The sequence below is a fragment of the Vigna unguiculata genome, chromosome 7 (genome assembly GCF_037176805.1).
Source record: "Vigna unguiculata cultivar grain cowpea cultivar isolate G323 ecotype 2 chromosome 7, ASM3717680v1, whole genome shotgun sequence".
Classification (NCBI taxonomy): domain Eukaryota; kingdom Viridiplantae; phylum Streptophyta; class Magnoliopsida; order Fabales; family Fabaceae; genus Vigna; species Vigna unguiculata.
The window spans coordinates 5,471,928-5,483,404 of NC_140798.1; the positions used below are offsets into that span (position 1 = coordinate 5,471,928).

General features: G+C 32.4%; 1 protein-coding gene across 3 annotated transcripts; it reads left to right on the forward strand.

Annotated features, from left to right (window-relative positions):
- Positions 1–3,850: 3,850 nt before the first annotated feature.
- KAB1 (potassium channel beta subunit 1) lies at positions 3,851–7,188 on the forward strand. Of its 3 annotated transcripts, none has more exons than XM_028081732.2 (5): positions 3,851–4,032; positions 4,097–4,688; positions 5,336–5,479; positions 5,696–5,860; positions 6,825–7,188. In XM_028081732.2, the coding sequence occupies exons 2-5, from the start codon at positions 4,125–4,127 to the stop codon at positions 6,936–6,938; spliced, it is 987 nt and encodes a 328-aa protein (XP_027937533.1). In that variant the 5' UTR covers positions 3,851–4,032; positions 4,097–4,124; the 3' UTR covers positions 6,939–7,188. The 3 variants fall into 3 exon arrangements, with proteins under 3 accessions (XP_027937533.1, XP_027937534.1, XP_085521226.1); XM_028081733.2 differs by having other exon boundaries at positions 3,899–4,032; positions 4,109–4,688; XM_085665100.1 differs by having other exon boundaries at positions 4,008–4,688.
- The last annotated feature ends 4,289 nt before the right edge of the window (positions 7,189–11,477 follow it).

Sequence of the window (11,477 nt, forward strand, 5' to 3'; positions counted from 1 at the left end):
ACTAAACATCATTATTGACATATTTTAAAACAATATTTTAATATATTAACTCAAAGTTTGCTAGTTTAGAATTATATAAAATTTATAATTTATCATAAAACATGTTATATAAATTTATTCTTTGTGTTCTAATAATGTTAAATCTTTTTATCATTTGTTCTTACATATTGTTTGATTGATATACAATTATGGAAATGATTAAAGGAAGTTTTTCAAAATTTGCAATTTTTATTTTGGATTTTGTTGTCTAATTTATGAAGTCTCCTTGTAGTCCTTTTGCTTAAAATGATTAAAGTGATTGTCATTACTATGATTATTTGGATGATTTATAGAATGAGAAATTATATTAGATTTGAGGATCCAATTAAATTTTCTTCTCCTACTTTTCAAATTTCGGAGTTAGTACGTATGGTTGTGAATAAATATAAGAAACATATGAGTAATATTGTCTCTGATTTTTTTGTGCTGAAATTTTTCAATATTTAAACTATGGTGGTTTCATTTATGGACGTAATGTAGCAAGTTTTATCTACTAATTGAATTAAGGTGAATATTGATTGTGCAACTATAGGTTGTCTTGGGTATTTTTAGAAATTTTGGTTGGAAAGTGATTATTATTTAGTCTGTCATGGTTTTTAGGATCAACGAGTGGTTTGTTGGAGTTTTAGAGGGAGATGACATTGGTGCTTACATTTCTGTACGCATATACAGTTCAAAGTTTTCATGGAAGGAAATAATTGTGTTAATAAGTTAGCTAATTTAGCTTTAATTCATAGAGAACAATATAGGTGATTTAATGATTTACCTCGATGTATTTTCTTAGATTTTGTTTTTCATAATAGGTATAGTTTTTCTGCCTCGTGAAATATAAATTTTATCACGAGTTTGACATGATCCCCCATGCTTTAAATTATTTTATTTTAATTTTTAATAAATTTTTCATGTGATAACAAATGATTGATGCGTTTTAGGGTGTCTACATAGTCGAGATGTCAAACTTCATAATGATGGCTAAATGATCTTATTTGAAAATTTATTATATATATATATATATATATATATATATATATATATATATTTAAAACTCATTAAAGGAAACTCTATAATTAACATGCATAATTTGGTCACCATATCAATATATTCATAAGAGTATCTAATCCAAAAACACATTAAAATATCATTTATCAAATAAAATTCGATAACATTTAAGCTCAAGCATTCAAAGAAATTATCAAACAACTAACTCACGTTGAAAGAATTACTTTTCTTAACTAACCTATCAAGATTGATGAAAAAATCATAAAAATATAAGAGAAGAAATAATATATAAAACAAATAGAAACTTATTCTATTTGAAAATTTGATCTTACAAAAATATCCAACTGATGTGAGGTGTGATCAAATTCTAAAAAAGATTGCTATGAAGGAAGAAAATTGGAGAGAAAGGAGAGAAAGTTTGAGAGAGAGAGAGAGCAAATTTTTTTCATGAAGGAGAATGAATGTGAAAAGTAATGCACGAGTCTTACAAATATCTCTAACAACAAAAAAAACGAAAATTATCTTACTAATAAAAGATTGGGGGTATGATTATCATATCCTTTCCTCTATTTGTCAAATGGAATCACCGAATATGGTATGTCACAACTCTCTCACTAGATTGATATTCTTATTACGTAGTTACTTTAGAATTTAGAACTCTAACTAGTTCCACTTCAAAGGATGTATTTTTATTTAGTAGCATTGAATTAAACTTTAGGACATGATTGAAATAAGATACATATTTTGTTAGTTATGGATGAAAGATGATGTGAATGTTGGTAAATTCTGTAACTATATCTTATGAACTTTGGAATTAGCTATGTTGATTTGATTGCTCTTCTCACCCTTATGAATGATGTAGCTCTTGGAAAACATATTCTTTATAAAAAGGATCCTAAAGACTTTATTCTTTGATTTGTATAATATTTTTGTATACTTATAGATGTTTTCAACCTTTCCTAAATCATTTTAACTTTCTCATTAGTCTGTGGTATTAAGTCTGGTTCAATCAATATACTTTCACTATCCTGAAACTAATACAAATGTGTTATACATTTCCTTCTATATAATGTTTCATTACGGTCCATACATGTACTTTCTTAGTGGTTGTTATTGTAGAAGAATTCTACCAAAGGTAAAATTTCATTCCAACTTCACAAATGATCCAATGCATAAGTTTTAAGCAATTCCTTTAAGATTTGGATAATTCTCTTAGATTGTGCATCAACCAAGGGATGATATGCTGAGATGAGTTGGGGTTTTGGTTTGCAAGGTTTCTTGAAGTATTTGCGAAAAAAAAAAGTTAATGGAAATCTCAGTCTAATATTATGTTGGAGGGGTACACCATGATATTTGGTTATCTCATTCATGAGTTTTAACTAACTTATGCCTAGAAATCATTCAATTCTATTGGTAGAGTGTGCACAATCTTTTATACTTTATCCACTATTACCCACATCGAGTTATGTTTCTTCATTATACATGGCAAGTCAGTAACAAAATCCATAAAAGTATTATTTCACTTTCACACTGGGATATCTAAATGCGTTAACATATCATTATATTGTTGATGTTCAACCTTTTATTTTTTAATAAGTTGAACAAGAAACTACAAACTTTTCTATATCATTCTTGCTTGCTTTTTATTACCTTCAAGTAACATTGTCTACTTTAAATCATCATCTTGTTACACATTTTTGTTTCTAAACTTTAAGACATCATTCATTCTAATAGATAATACTTTAGTTTTATGAATGCATAATAGGCCTGAAACATCCCTCAAATTCAAATCCATAAATGTTTTACTCCCAATTTTTCTAAAAAAAATTGTCTCTCTAATTTATTGAACATGTATGTTTTATATTTTATTGATGTTTGTTTTTATTTTAATGAGTTATATTATATAATAATATTTGCTAAATTGATGATAATTATGTGAAATTATATTTACATATATGGGATGATATGTGAATTTTTGTTTGTGTTGTGTATTGAGTATTGATACCTTTGTGATAGTACAGTCTCTCTACTTCACTAATTATTTAAGTCACATAAAATAAGATATTAGGTGATGAGAAACAAACAAAAAAGTTTTTGAACATTGTGACACATGTCGATGTGTGACTTATGTTATAATGAACTTATATCGGTCATTTTTCTTATATCATCTTGTAAATATAAGTTTTGGATAACAAATTATATGCTAGATTCTTGTAGAAATATGTGTATTTTTGAAGGTGACAGATATCCTTGATGTATAGATCTATGTAGTGTATGTGGTCGTTGCATGTTGGATTTGAATGAAAGTAAAATATTGTGACTTGTTAATTAAAATATATCTATATATATTTATTTTAAAGAAACCATTATGAAGTTTAAAGAACATTTTTAAAGTCATCCGGACACTTCCCAATTTCATTTATTGTCGTCCAGCGTCACTCGAATAGAAGAGTCCCGAGAAGAGTAGCATTTAGCATCAATTACATCACATAAAATAACATGAAAATGATAATAATTTTACTTTTCTCTAAAATAGTGATATCGGAAAAAAAATCAATAAAATTAACTTAAACCTCTCATTCAATTTATTTGTTCAATTAAAAATTTTATCATAATTTCTAACAATTATATAGAAATGAATAATGTTGGAAAAGAGATTACAAACTTCAAAATCTATAATACTGATAATAGTAAATTTAAAATGTTTAACGTAACATTAAATTTAAATTCTTTCAATTAAGTGTTTCAATTTTCTATATAAAAACACAATCTCCCAAATATTCCGTTATATTCTTCCTATTCGACTCTATCTGATGAATTAAAGTGAGTGGATTTGTTTAGGAATTTTCTTAAAAGTAAAGGATAATTTGGGAAAACCATTTGTGCCACAAAAAACGATGATTCTAGAAAAAAGTGTAATAGATGTTCAGTTGTATCATCGATGACCACGTTCATTTATCTTCTTCCAAGTTCCGTCCCCATCTCAAACAGTTGGTACGCAGCACCATTTTCTCGCGTTTTTCTCTCTCTAGATTTCACTCTCTCACTCTCTCTCTAGATTTTCTCGCAGAAGAGAATCCAGCACGATGCAGTACAGGAACCTTGGGCGATCGGGGCTGAAGGTGAGCCAGTTGTCGTACGGCGCGTGGGTGAGCTTCGGGAACCAGTTGGACGTGAAGGAGGCCAAGGCGTTGCTCCAGACCTGCCGCGACCACGGCGTCAACTTCTTCGACAATGCCGAGGTCTACGCCAACGGCCGCGCCGAGGAGATCATGGGGCAGGCGATCCGGGAGCTCGGGTGGAAGCGCTCCGACGTCGTCGTTTCGACCAAGATCTTCTGGGGCGGTCAGGGCCCCAACGACAAGGGCCTCTCGCGTAAGCACATAGTGGAGGGCACCAAGGCCTCGCTCAAGCGCCTCGACATGGACTACGTCGACGTTCTCTACTGCCACCGCCCCGACATCTCCACGCCCATCGAGGAAACCGTGCGGGCCATGAACCACGTTATTGACAACGGCTGGGCTTTCTACTGGGGCACCAGTGAGTGGTCGGCCCAGCAGATCACTGAGGCCTGGGCTGTGGCCCAGAGACTCGACCTCGTCGGGCCTATTGTTGAACAGCCGGAGTATAACCTCTTGGCCAGGCACAAGGTTCTTGCTCCACTCCTCTCCACCTAGTCACTTGCTAATTCTTTTTATACTTATTTTATTGCATGATTCAACTTCTCTGAATAAGCACTTACATGGGAAGGAAAAAAGTGAATACTACTGTTTCTTTTCGATATGTTAAAGTCCGATTTGTGTTTTATGAGTGGTTAATAATCATTTTAAAATGGAAAATAGTGAAAGTTTTAGCATAAACTGTTTTTTAAAAAAATAATAATTAAAATCTATTAGAGAAAGTTGAGAGTTGAAATTACCTTATTGGTCGGATAGATAACGGGCATAATAGCATCATCTGGGAAGAAATCACTCACAAACCTTGCATAAAACAAGTGGTAAAGGCTGAAGCATTTACAAAATCCAATGGCTCACAGTTATTTAACTGCGATGCTGTTGCCGTTTTAGCATCGTTGAATCCTCTCTCATATTGCATGTGTTGAGAAGGAAAAAATTGTTGTTTATGGAGTAAAAGTTTTTTTTTTTTTGTTATATGTTTAACTTTGTTATTGGTAATTAATGTGTTCAAGGAGTTTGTTAGATATTGTATTGTAGTTTGTAGTATTTTTTTTTTCATTACTCTGTTTTATTTGGTTCTGTTGGTTTGATTGACCTGATTTGACTGTATAATGGTGTAGGTTGAGTCTGAGTATCTTCCTCTGTACACCAACTATGGCATAGGCCTCACTACATGGAGTCCTCTTGCCTCTGGAGTGCTCACCGGGAAATATAAGAAAGGAGTTATACCGCCAGATAGCAGATTTTCTTTGGAAAATTACAAAGTACTTTTCCATTTGATGAAATCATGAACAATCTTCATTTTAGTTGATTCTGTCTGGCATTTGCTTTTAGTGTTTTTCAGACAAGAAATGATTTTGTAAAGTTTAGGACTATGGTTATTTGTGCTTACAATCTCGGTGATCTGGGATCTTTTTGTTTAATTCATATTGACTATTTTGGCTTTTGTCTAAGTATGTTTTGTGTGGTTCTTTTCGCAGAATCTGGCATCGAGATCACTGGTTGATGATGTGCTTAAGAAGGTTGATGGATTACAGCCAATTGCAGATGAGCTTGGTGTTCCACTGGCACAACTTGCGATTGCGTGGTGTGCTGCTAATCCTAATGTTTCTTCTGTTATTTGTGGTGCTACAAAGGAGTCTCAGGTTAGTTCTTTTAGCTGTTTAATGAGATAGCCAGTTATCTATTGTTGAAATGTTTATTGTAATTTGTTGAAATGCTGTTCAGTTGTCAATTCCTATGACCTAGTATTATTGGTAATTTTTTCATTACTTTTCATTATTTTGCCTATTATTGAATTTTGTTCTTGATGAGTTCTGAGATGAAATGGTAAGTGTTTGTTCTTGTGTCCTCGCATGAAAAACATGATTAAAGGTAATGTGTAATGCGGTGTGGTTATCATATATAAGGTGCATTTGGGAACCTTGTTCAATTTTAATCTCTTTGTGGAGTCGATCTAGTCATGTGAGCTTACAGGTGACTAATATTAACGAGTTCTATTGATATTTATTTAAGTTTGGATTGTAACTATGAGCTTTTGTTTTAAGGATTACAAGATTTATGGACTGAATTAAATGGGAAAAGGAGGATAAAATGTCTAAATGACTGCATTTGGTGTAGAAATGTGGAGCTTCTTCTACTCAGAAGTATAGTATAGCTCATACAGAGAACCATCTGAAATGTGATGGTTTCATTAAGGCACACAACAGAATGGTTTACATTACACGGTCAATCTCAGGATGCACAGTTTAGTTTGCATTGATTGAGCAAAGAAGCAATAAACAAACCAATGTATCCTGTAGTAGCAGAAGAAAAAGAATTCCTCCTTTAACCATATGCATATTGTATATTCGTAACTTTAGAAATTACTTTTTCGTAATAAAGAGGATTGAAAAATATATTGTACATATAGTTAGGCAATGAAATAATTGCTTAAACATCCCTGTATGTGCACATTTTTCATATTTTTTCTGTTTCCTGTTTTTTATTCAACTTGTTCAGGAGAGCATGAAAACAATTGATGTCATTCTTAGTTTGAGATATAACTTGCAAGAAGGAACGTTGCTTTTGCAATATTATCTTATTTTTTTTGTGATTTCTTTTGCTCAGATTCATGAGAACATGAAAGCAATCGATGTCATTCCATTGTTGACTCCTGTTGTGATGGAGAAGATTGAAGCTGTTGTTCAAAGCAAGCCAAAGCGCCCCGACTCGTACCGATAAATCAGAGTTTTTCCATGGTTGACGCATCTTAAATATGCATTAGATGGTATACTCCTTCATCCCTGGGCACTGGAGTGGAAATTCATGTTGAAATTATATTGGTTTGGTTGATGTGATTTCCTCTTAAAAGACTTTTTATTTGTGTCTTATATTTTCCTTCTGGAACTGAATATGCCTTCTTTTTTATGGGTTCATACTTTCCAAATTGATTTTGGAAACAAATAATTAAGATCTTGGAGTTTAGGTTTTACGTTTGCCTTCCGAATTTAATGTGTTACTATTATTTGTGCCGCTACTGTTTGGATTTTGAGAGTACAATTGCATTTCTGGATCCATTACCATGTAGTTAAGGTTTAATTGGTTATTTTGGTAAGGGCGTAATTCACTTCATTGTGGCATATTGAAAGATCTTAGTATTTGGTAAATGGGTGCGTAGCTGTTTGGTGAAGAAGAAACTTGGCTCTTATAAAGTCTTAATCAAAGTTGGATATCAAATGAAAAAGGTAAAATAATATGGTGGCTTAGTACGATGCCTTTGTGGCAAAAGCTTTTTTCAAAATTCTTATAACGCCAAACCTCCAAGCAAACTATTCTAGAAAGCATTCTAAAATTAAAAATTCTCAAAAAGTTTGCTTTTGCATTTTTCGAATTATTCTAAAAGAACTTCTCAAAACTTTTTCCGGAAAGATCATGTTATAGTAATAAATCTTATTATTTGTGAGTTTTAGAATGAGTAGTCTTGAATGGTTTTCAGAACATATTTTATCAAAAGCTTCTAATAGGTGTAATCTAAAAGCCATCTGATAATTTGTATAGTGTATTTTTCAGAAAATATGAAAAATGATATATTATATATAGAAGGGGATTAAATAGAGCTATTTAAAACATTTTGCAAAAGAATAATTGTAATATTTTATTTAATAGTTTTTCACGCTATCAAATAAAACATTATATTATGATTAAGCACAAGTAGCAAAGAGTGCAGCAATATAGATCATATAGTTGATACAATCATTCAAAAATATATCCTATAAATTTCTGGTGAAGAACATAATTACATGGTATCTAATCCATGAGAACTACCACGGAACTATTCAGCAATCACTCAGCTCCTGCTAGAGAGAGGGGCATCATCATCTGGACTTGGCCCTATTCACACCAACAGCAGGTGATCATAGCAAGGAGAAAATACAAGGAAAAACAAACATGAATGATAAGGGTGAGCAAACTGAGATTTGAGAGAAAAACGTACAATTCATATTGCAAACATCAATCACAAACATATTGCAGTTATACATAAAATTCTAGACTTGATATCTGGATTGTGTAAACGACATTGGAGCTCTTGGTGGCTTGCACCTGTGAAGGTTCCCAAACTCTGCAGAGTTTGGACACAAGGGGCTATCACCCAACCTCTCACAGGGTAAGTTCCCTTTGCGTCTAAGGCTATACCGAGTCCCAAGAATCACTTGTCCAGGCGAAAATACCAGTTTTCAAGCCTGTTCTTACATGCAAGAGTTTAGATTCATCACAAACTCATCAACACACAGTAATTACGCAATTCAATCATCAATTCAATACTTAAGCATACAATTCAGACTTATCAAGATAGATTCTAAATGGTTTGAGTAAAAGTTAGCTAACTCCCCTTACCTTTGGAATTTCCACTAGAATTGACTCTTCAACCAAAGAGAATACCTTAAACTCCCAACCTAAGGCACTGAATTACTATTGCAAATGGTGAGAACAGATTCTACCACAACCCAGAATGCTGGAATTACTTAGAATTTGAAAATCAGAATATGAGGGGGGAATACAAGTTGACTTACGCGTAGGAAAGGAAGACTCAGCTTGGGGAAGTGGTTCTGATCTTGCTTCAGCCCTAAATTCTGCAATAGGGAAGAGGATTAGACCTACTGCAGAAATTCTTTGGGTGAATTTGGTAGAGAGAAGGCATAGAAAGAGTAGGGGAATGAGAGGGTATTAGAGAGAGAGTGAGTTTTGTTTCTGGTGAAGTGGTGGCAGAGGAGGTTCTCACAATAATGACGACATTTCAAAAGGGTTTTTATAAAAGAGAAATTTTTGTGATGTTTTAGTTGAAGACAAATAACAATAGAGAAGGTTCATTATATTCGATATTATCTCCATATTAAAATATCTGTCTACCATTCTTATTCTTTAATAGGATATTAAATTTTGTGTCCCATATTTATCTAATATTTATTAACATTTTAATATAGAAAATGAAAAATGATATTATAAAAAATTTAATATCAGAAACATAATATTTTCTTTTCTTCAATGCTTAAAAAAATTATAATTATGGAAATTTTAAATAAAATATTAAATAAATTAAAGTTTTCGAAAATATTTTCTTAATTCTTTCATGTCACCATGCTTAAAAAAATTATTGTTATAGAAATTTTAAATAAAATATTAAATAAACTAAATCTCTCTAAAATATTTTCTTAATTCTTTCTCGTTATTCTCTCTGGATCTATGACTATATGTTTCTTTTGTTCAAAAATTGAAGTATGTTATTAAAGTTTTAACAAAAAGTGTTATAACTCTGATTAGAATCTTAAATAGAATGAATTCATCTTTTATTATCTTTTTAGAAAGATCTGTTGCATGTAAGGGTTACGAGTCTTACATGCAAGGTTTAAGAGCTGAAGGTGAATTTGTGTATATTGTTTGTAATTTTTGATGTGTATATTGTTACGGTGAGTTTAATTGATGTTTTTTATTCTCCTTAATAAATGAAAATTAATATTAGTGGGACTCACGGATTATAACAGGATTGCCCAATTCGTTTTATTTAAGGTTTATTTTGAATTAAATCATAATATTTTTGAACTATAGGAAGATATTGAATTGTCTAGATAAGCAAATTAGATAACAGGTTATGGTTATTAAGATCTGAGCATCAGTATGGTGTTGAGCGGTATTTCAAAATTGTTAAGCGTCTTTAAAAAGTGGAGTTAGATCAGTGGTCTATGGCATCAGATGCCAACTAGGGACCATTGTGAACTAAAATCATGGATCTTAAAGGGTTTATGGCGCTGGGTTCCCATAGACATGATGAAGGATTGATTCCAACCAACGACGGATACACATGTTTAAGAAGATTAAGCATGTTTAGAAAAGAAGTTCACTAATCCTTCATCCATGTTTATTGTTTTTATTATGTTTGAAGTTTTCTAAGTTGACTTAGTTGAACTAACATTAGTTGATTTGTTGACCTTTGACTAGATTTGACTTGTTGACTAGAGTTGACTTGATTTAAGCCATCATGCTAATCTTTATTTATGTGTTTTGTAGGTTTAAGTAAGATTAGTTATGGTGGGTGATGTGGCACAACCTTAGTGGAGAAGTGGAGATGAGATGGAGCATAGGTGGAAGAAAGAGAAAAGGCAAAAAACATAAAGTAAAAAGTATAAAGCAAGTGTACTTATGTACCTTTGGTCTCTTTTGTTTTTAGCACTCTTTGACCACTTTTGGAGACATATGAGACACCTTCTTAGTCTCCTTTAGTGCTAGAACGAAATTAGCCTTGCACACACCATAGTTAACTCTTTTGTCTCTCATTTTGTAACCTTATTTGACCTAGTTTCTAGAAGCTAGGGTTAGGTTTTTGTAGAGACATTCTTAGGTATCTTTTATTTGCATAGAGGCCCCTAAACTCTTCTATATAAAGGGTGCTACTAGACATGTAAAAGGGTAGAACATTTTGAAGTAAAAAACACTCTTGTGTCTCAACCATTTGTGAGAGTTTCCTCCCTAGGGAGTGAATACTTTTAAGCCTTATCTTGCATAGCAAGTGGCGACACATATCCACTCATCTTCAAGGTTGCCATGGTTTCTAGCTTAGCCTTGTAGTGGCGTGCTTCTCACATTTTTACCATTTCTTTCCTTTTCATTTTATGTTTTCTTCTTCCTTTAATTGTTCTTGGTTTTCTATGGTTTATGTGCTTTCCATTTCGTTTTTGTTTTGAATCAATTTATCATCTTCTTCTCTTGAGCTTTGTGAAAGAAACCTTCACATCTAGATAGCTTGCTATCTTAATGTCCAATGGGGATTTCACTTAGCTTTCTTAATCAACTCACATCATATTCAACAATCTTAAAAGAAAACAACATAATCCTTCAACAAGACATCGTTGGGAACTCCACAATTAGTGGTGGGCGTCAAATGCATGACGTTAGGCTCCATATGAAATTAAATTTTGGGGAGCTCTAGGGCTCAGGCATTAAGCACCAGGTCTATTTCGTTGGGAGCTATATGAGGGCGTTGAACGCTGATTTGTTTTCACTGGGCACAAATTAGAACTTGAGTCCTATAAAGTTTCTGGATGACTTTCGATGGGTGAGATAGGTTAATGTTGGGTGTTAATAGTTGTATTTGTTTAATTATCATGCTTTAGAATTTATAATTATGCATGTGTTGATTATTAAGGATTTAATATGATATGTATGATTGTTTGGTGTGTGGATGACGGGAGTGTAGTGGTTTCCAAGAGGAAGTACTGCATTGATTTT

Coding starts and splice junctions, on each gene's coding strand:
- KAB1 (XM_028081732.2), top strand. CDS start 4,125: ATGCAGTACAGGAACCTTGGGCGATCGGGGCTGAAGGTGAGCCAGTTG. Junction 4,689..5,335: donor ACCTCTTGGCCAGGCACAAG/GTTCTTGCTCCA, acceptor ATAATGGTGTAG/GTTGAGTCTGAGTATCTTCC. Junction 5,861..6,824: donor GTGCTACAAAGGAGTCTCAG/GTTAGTTCTTTT, acceptor TCTTTTGCTCAG/ATTCATGAGAACATGAAAGC.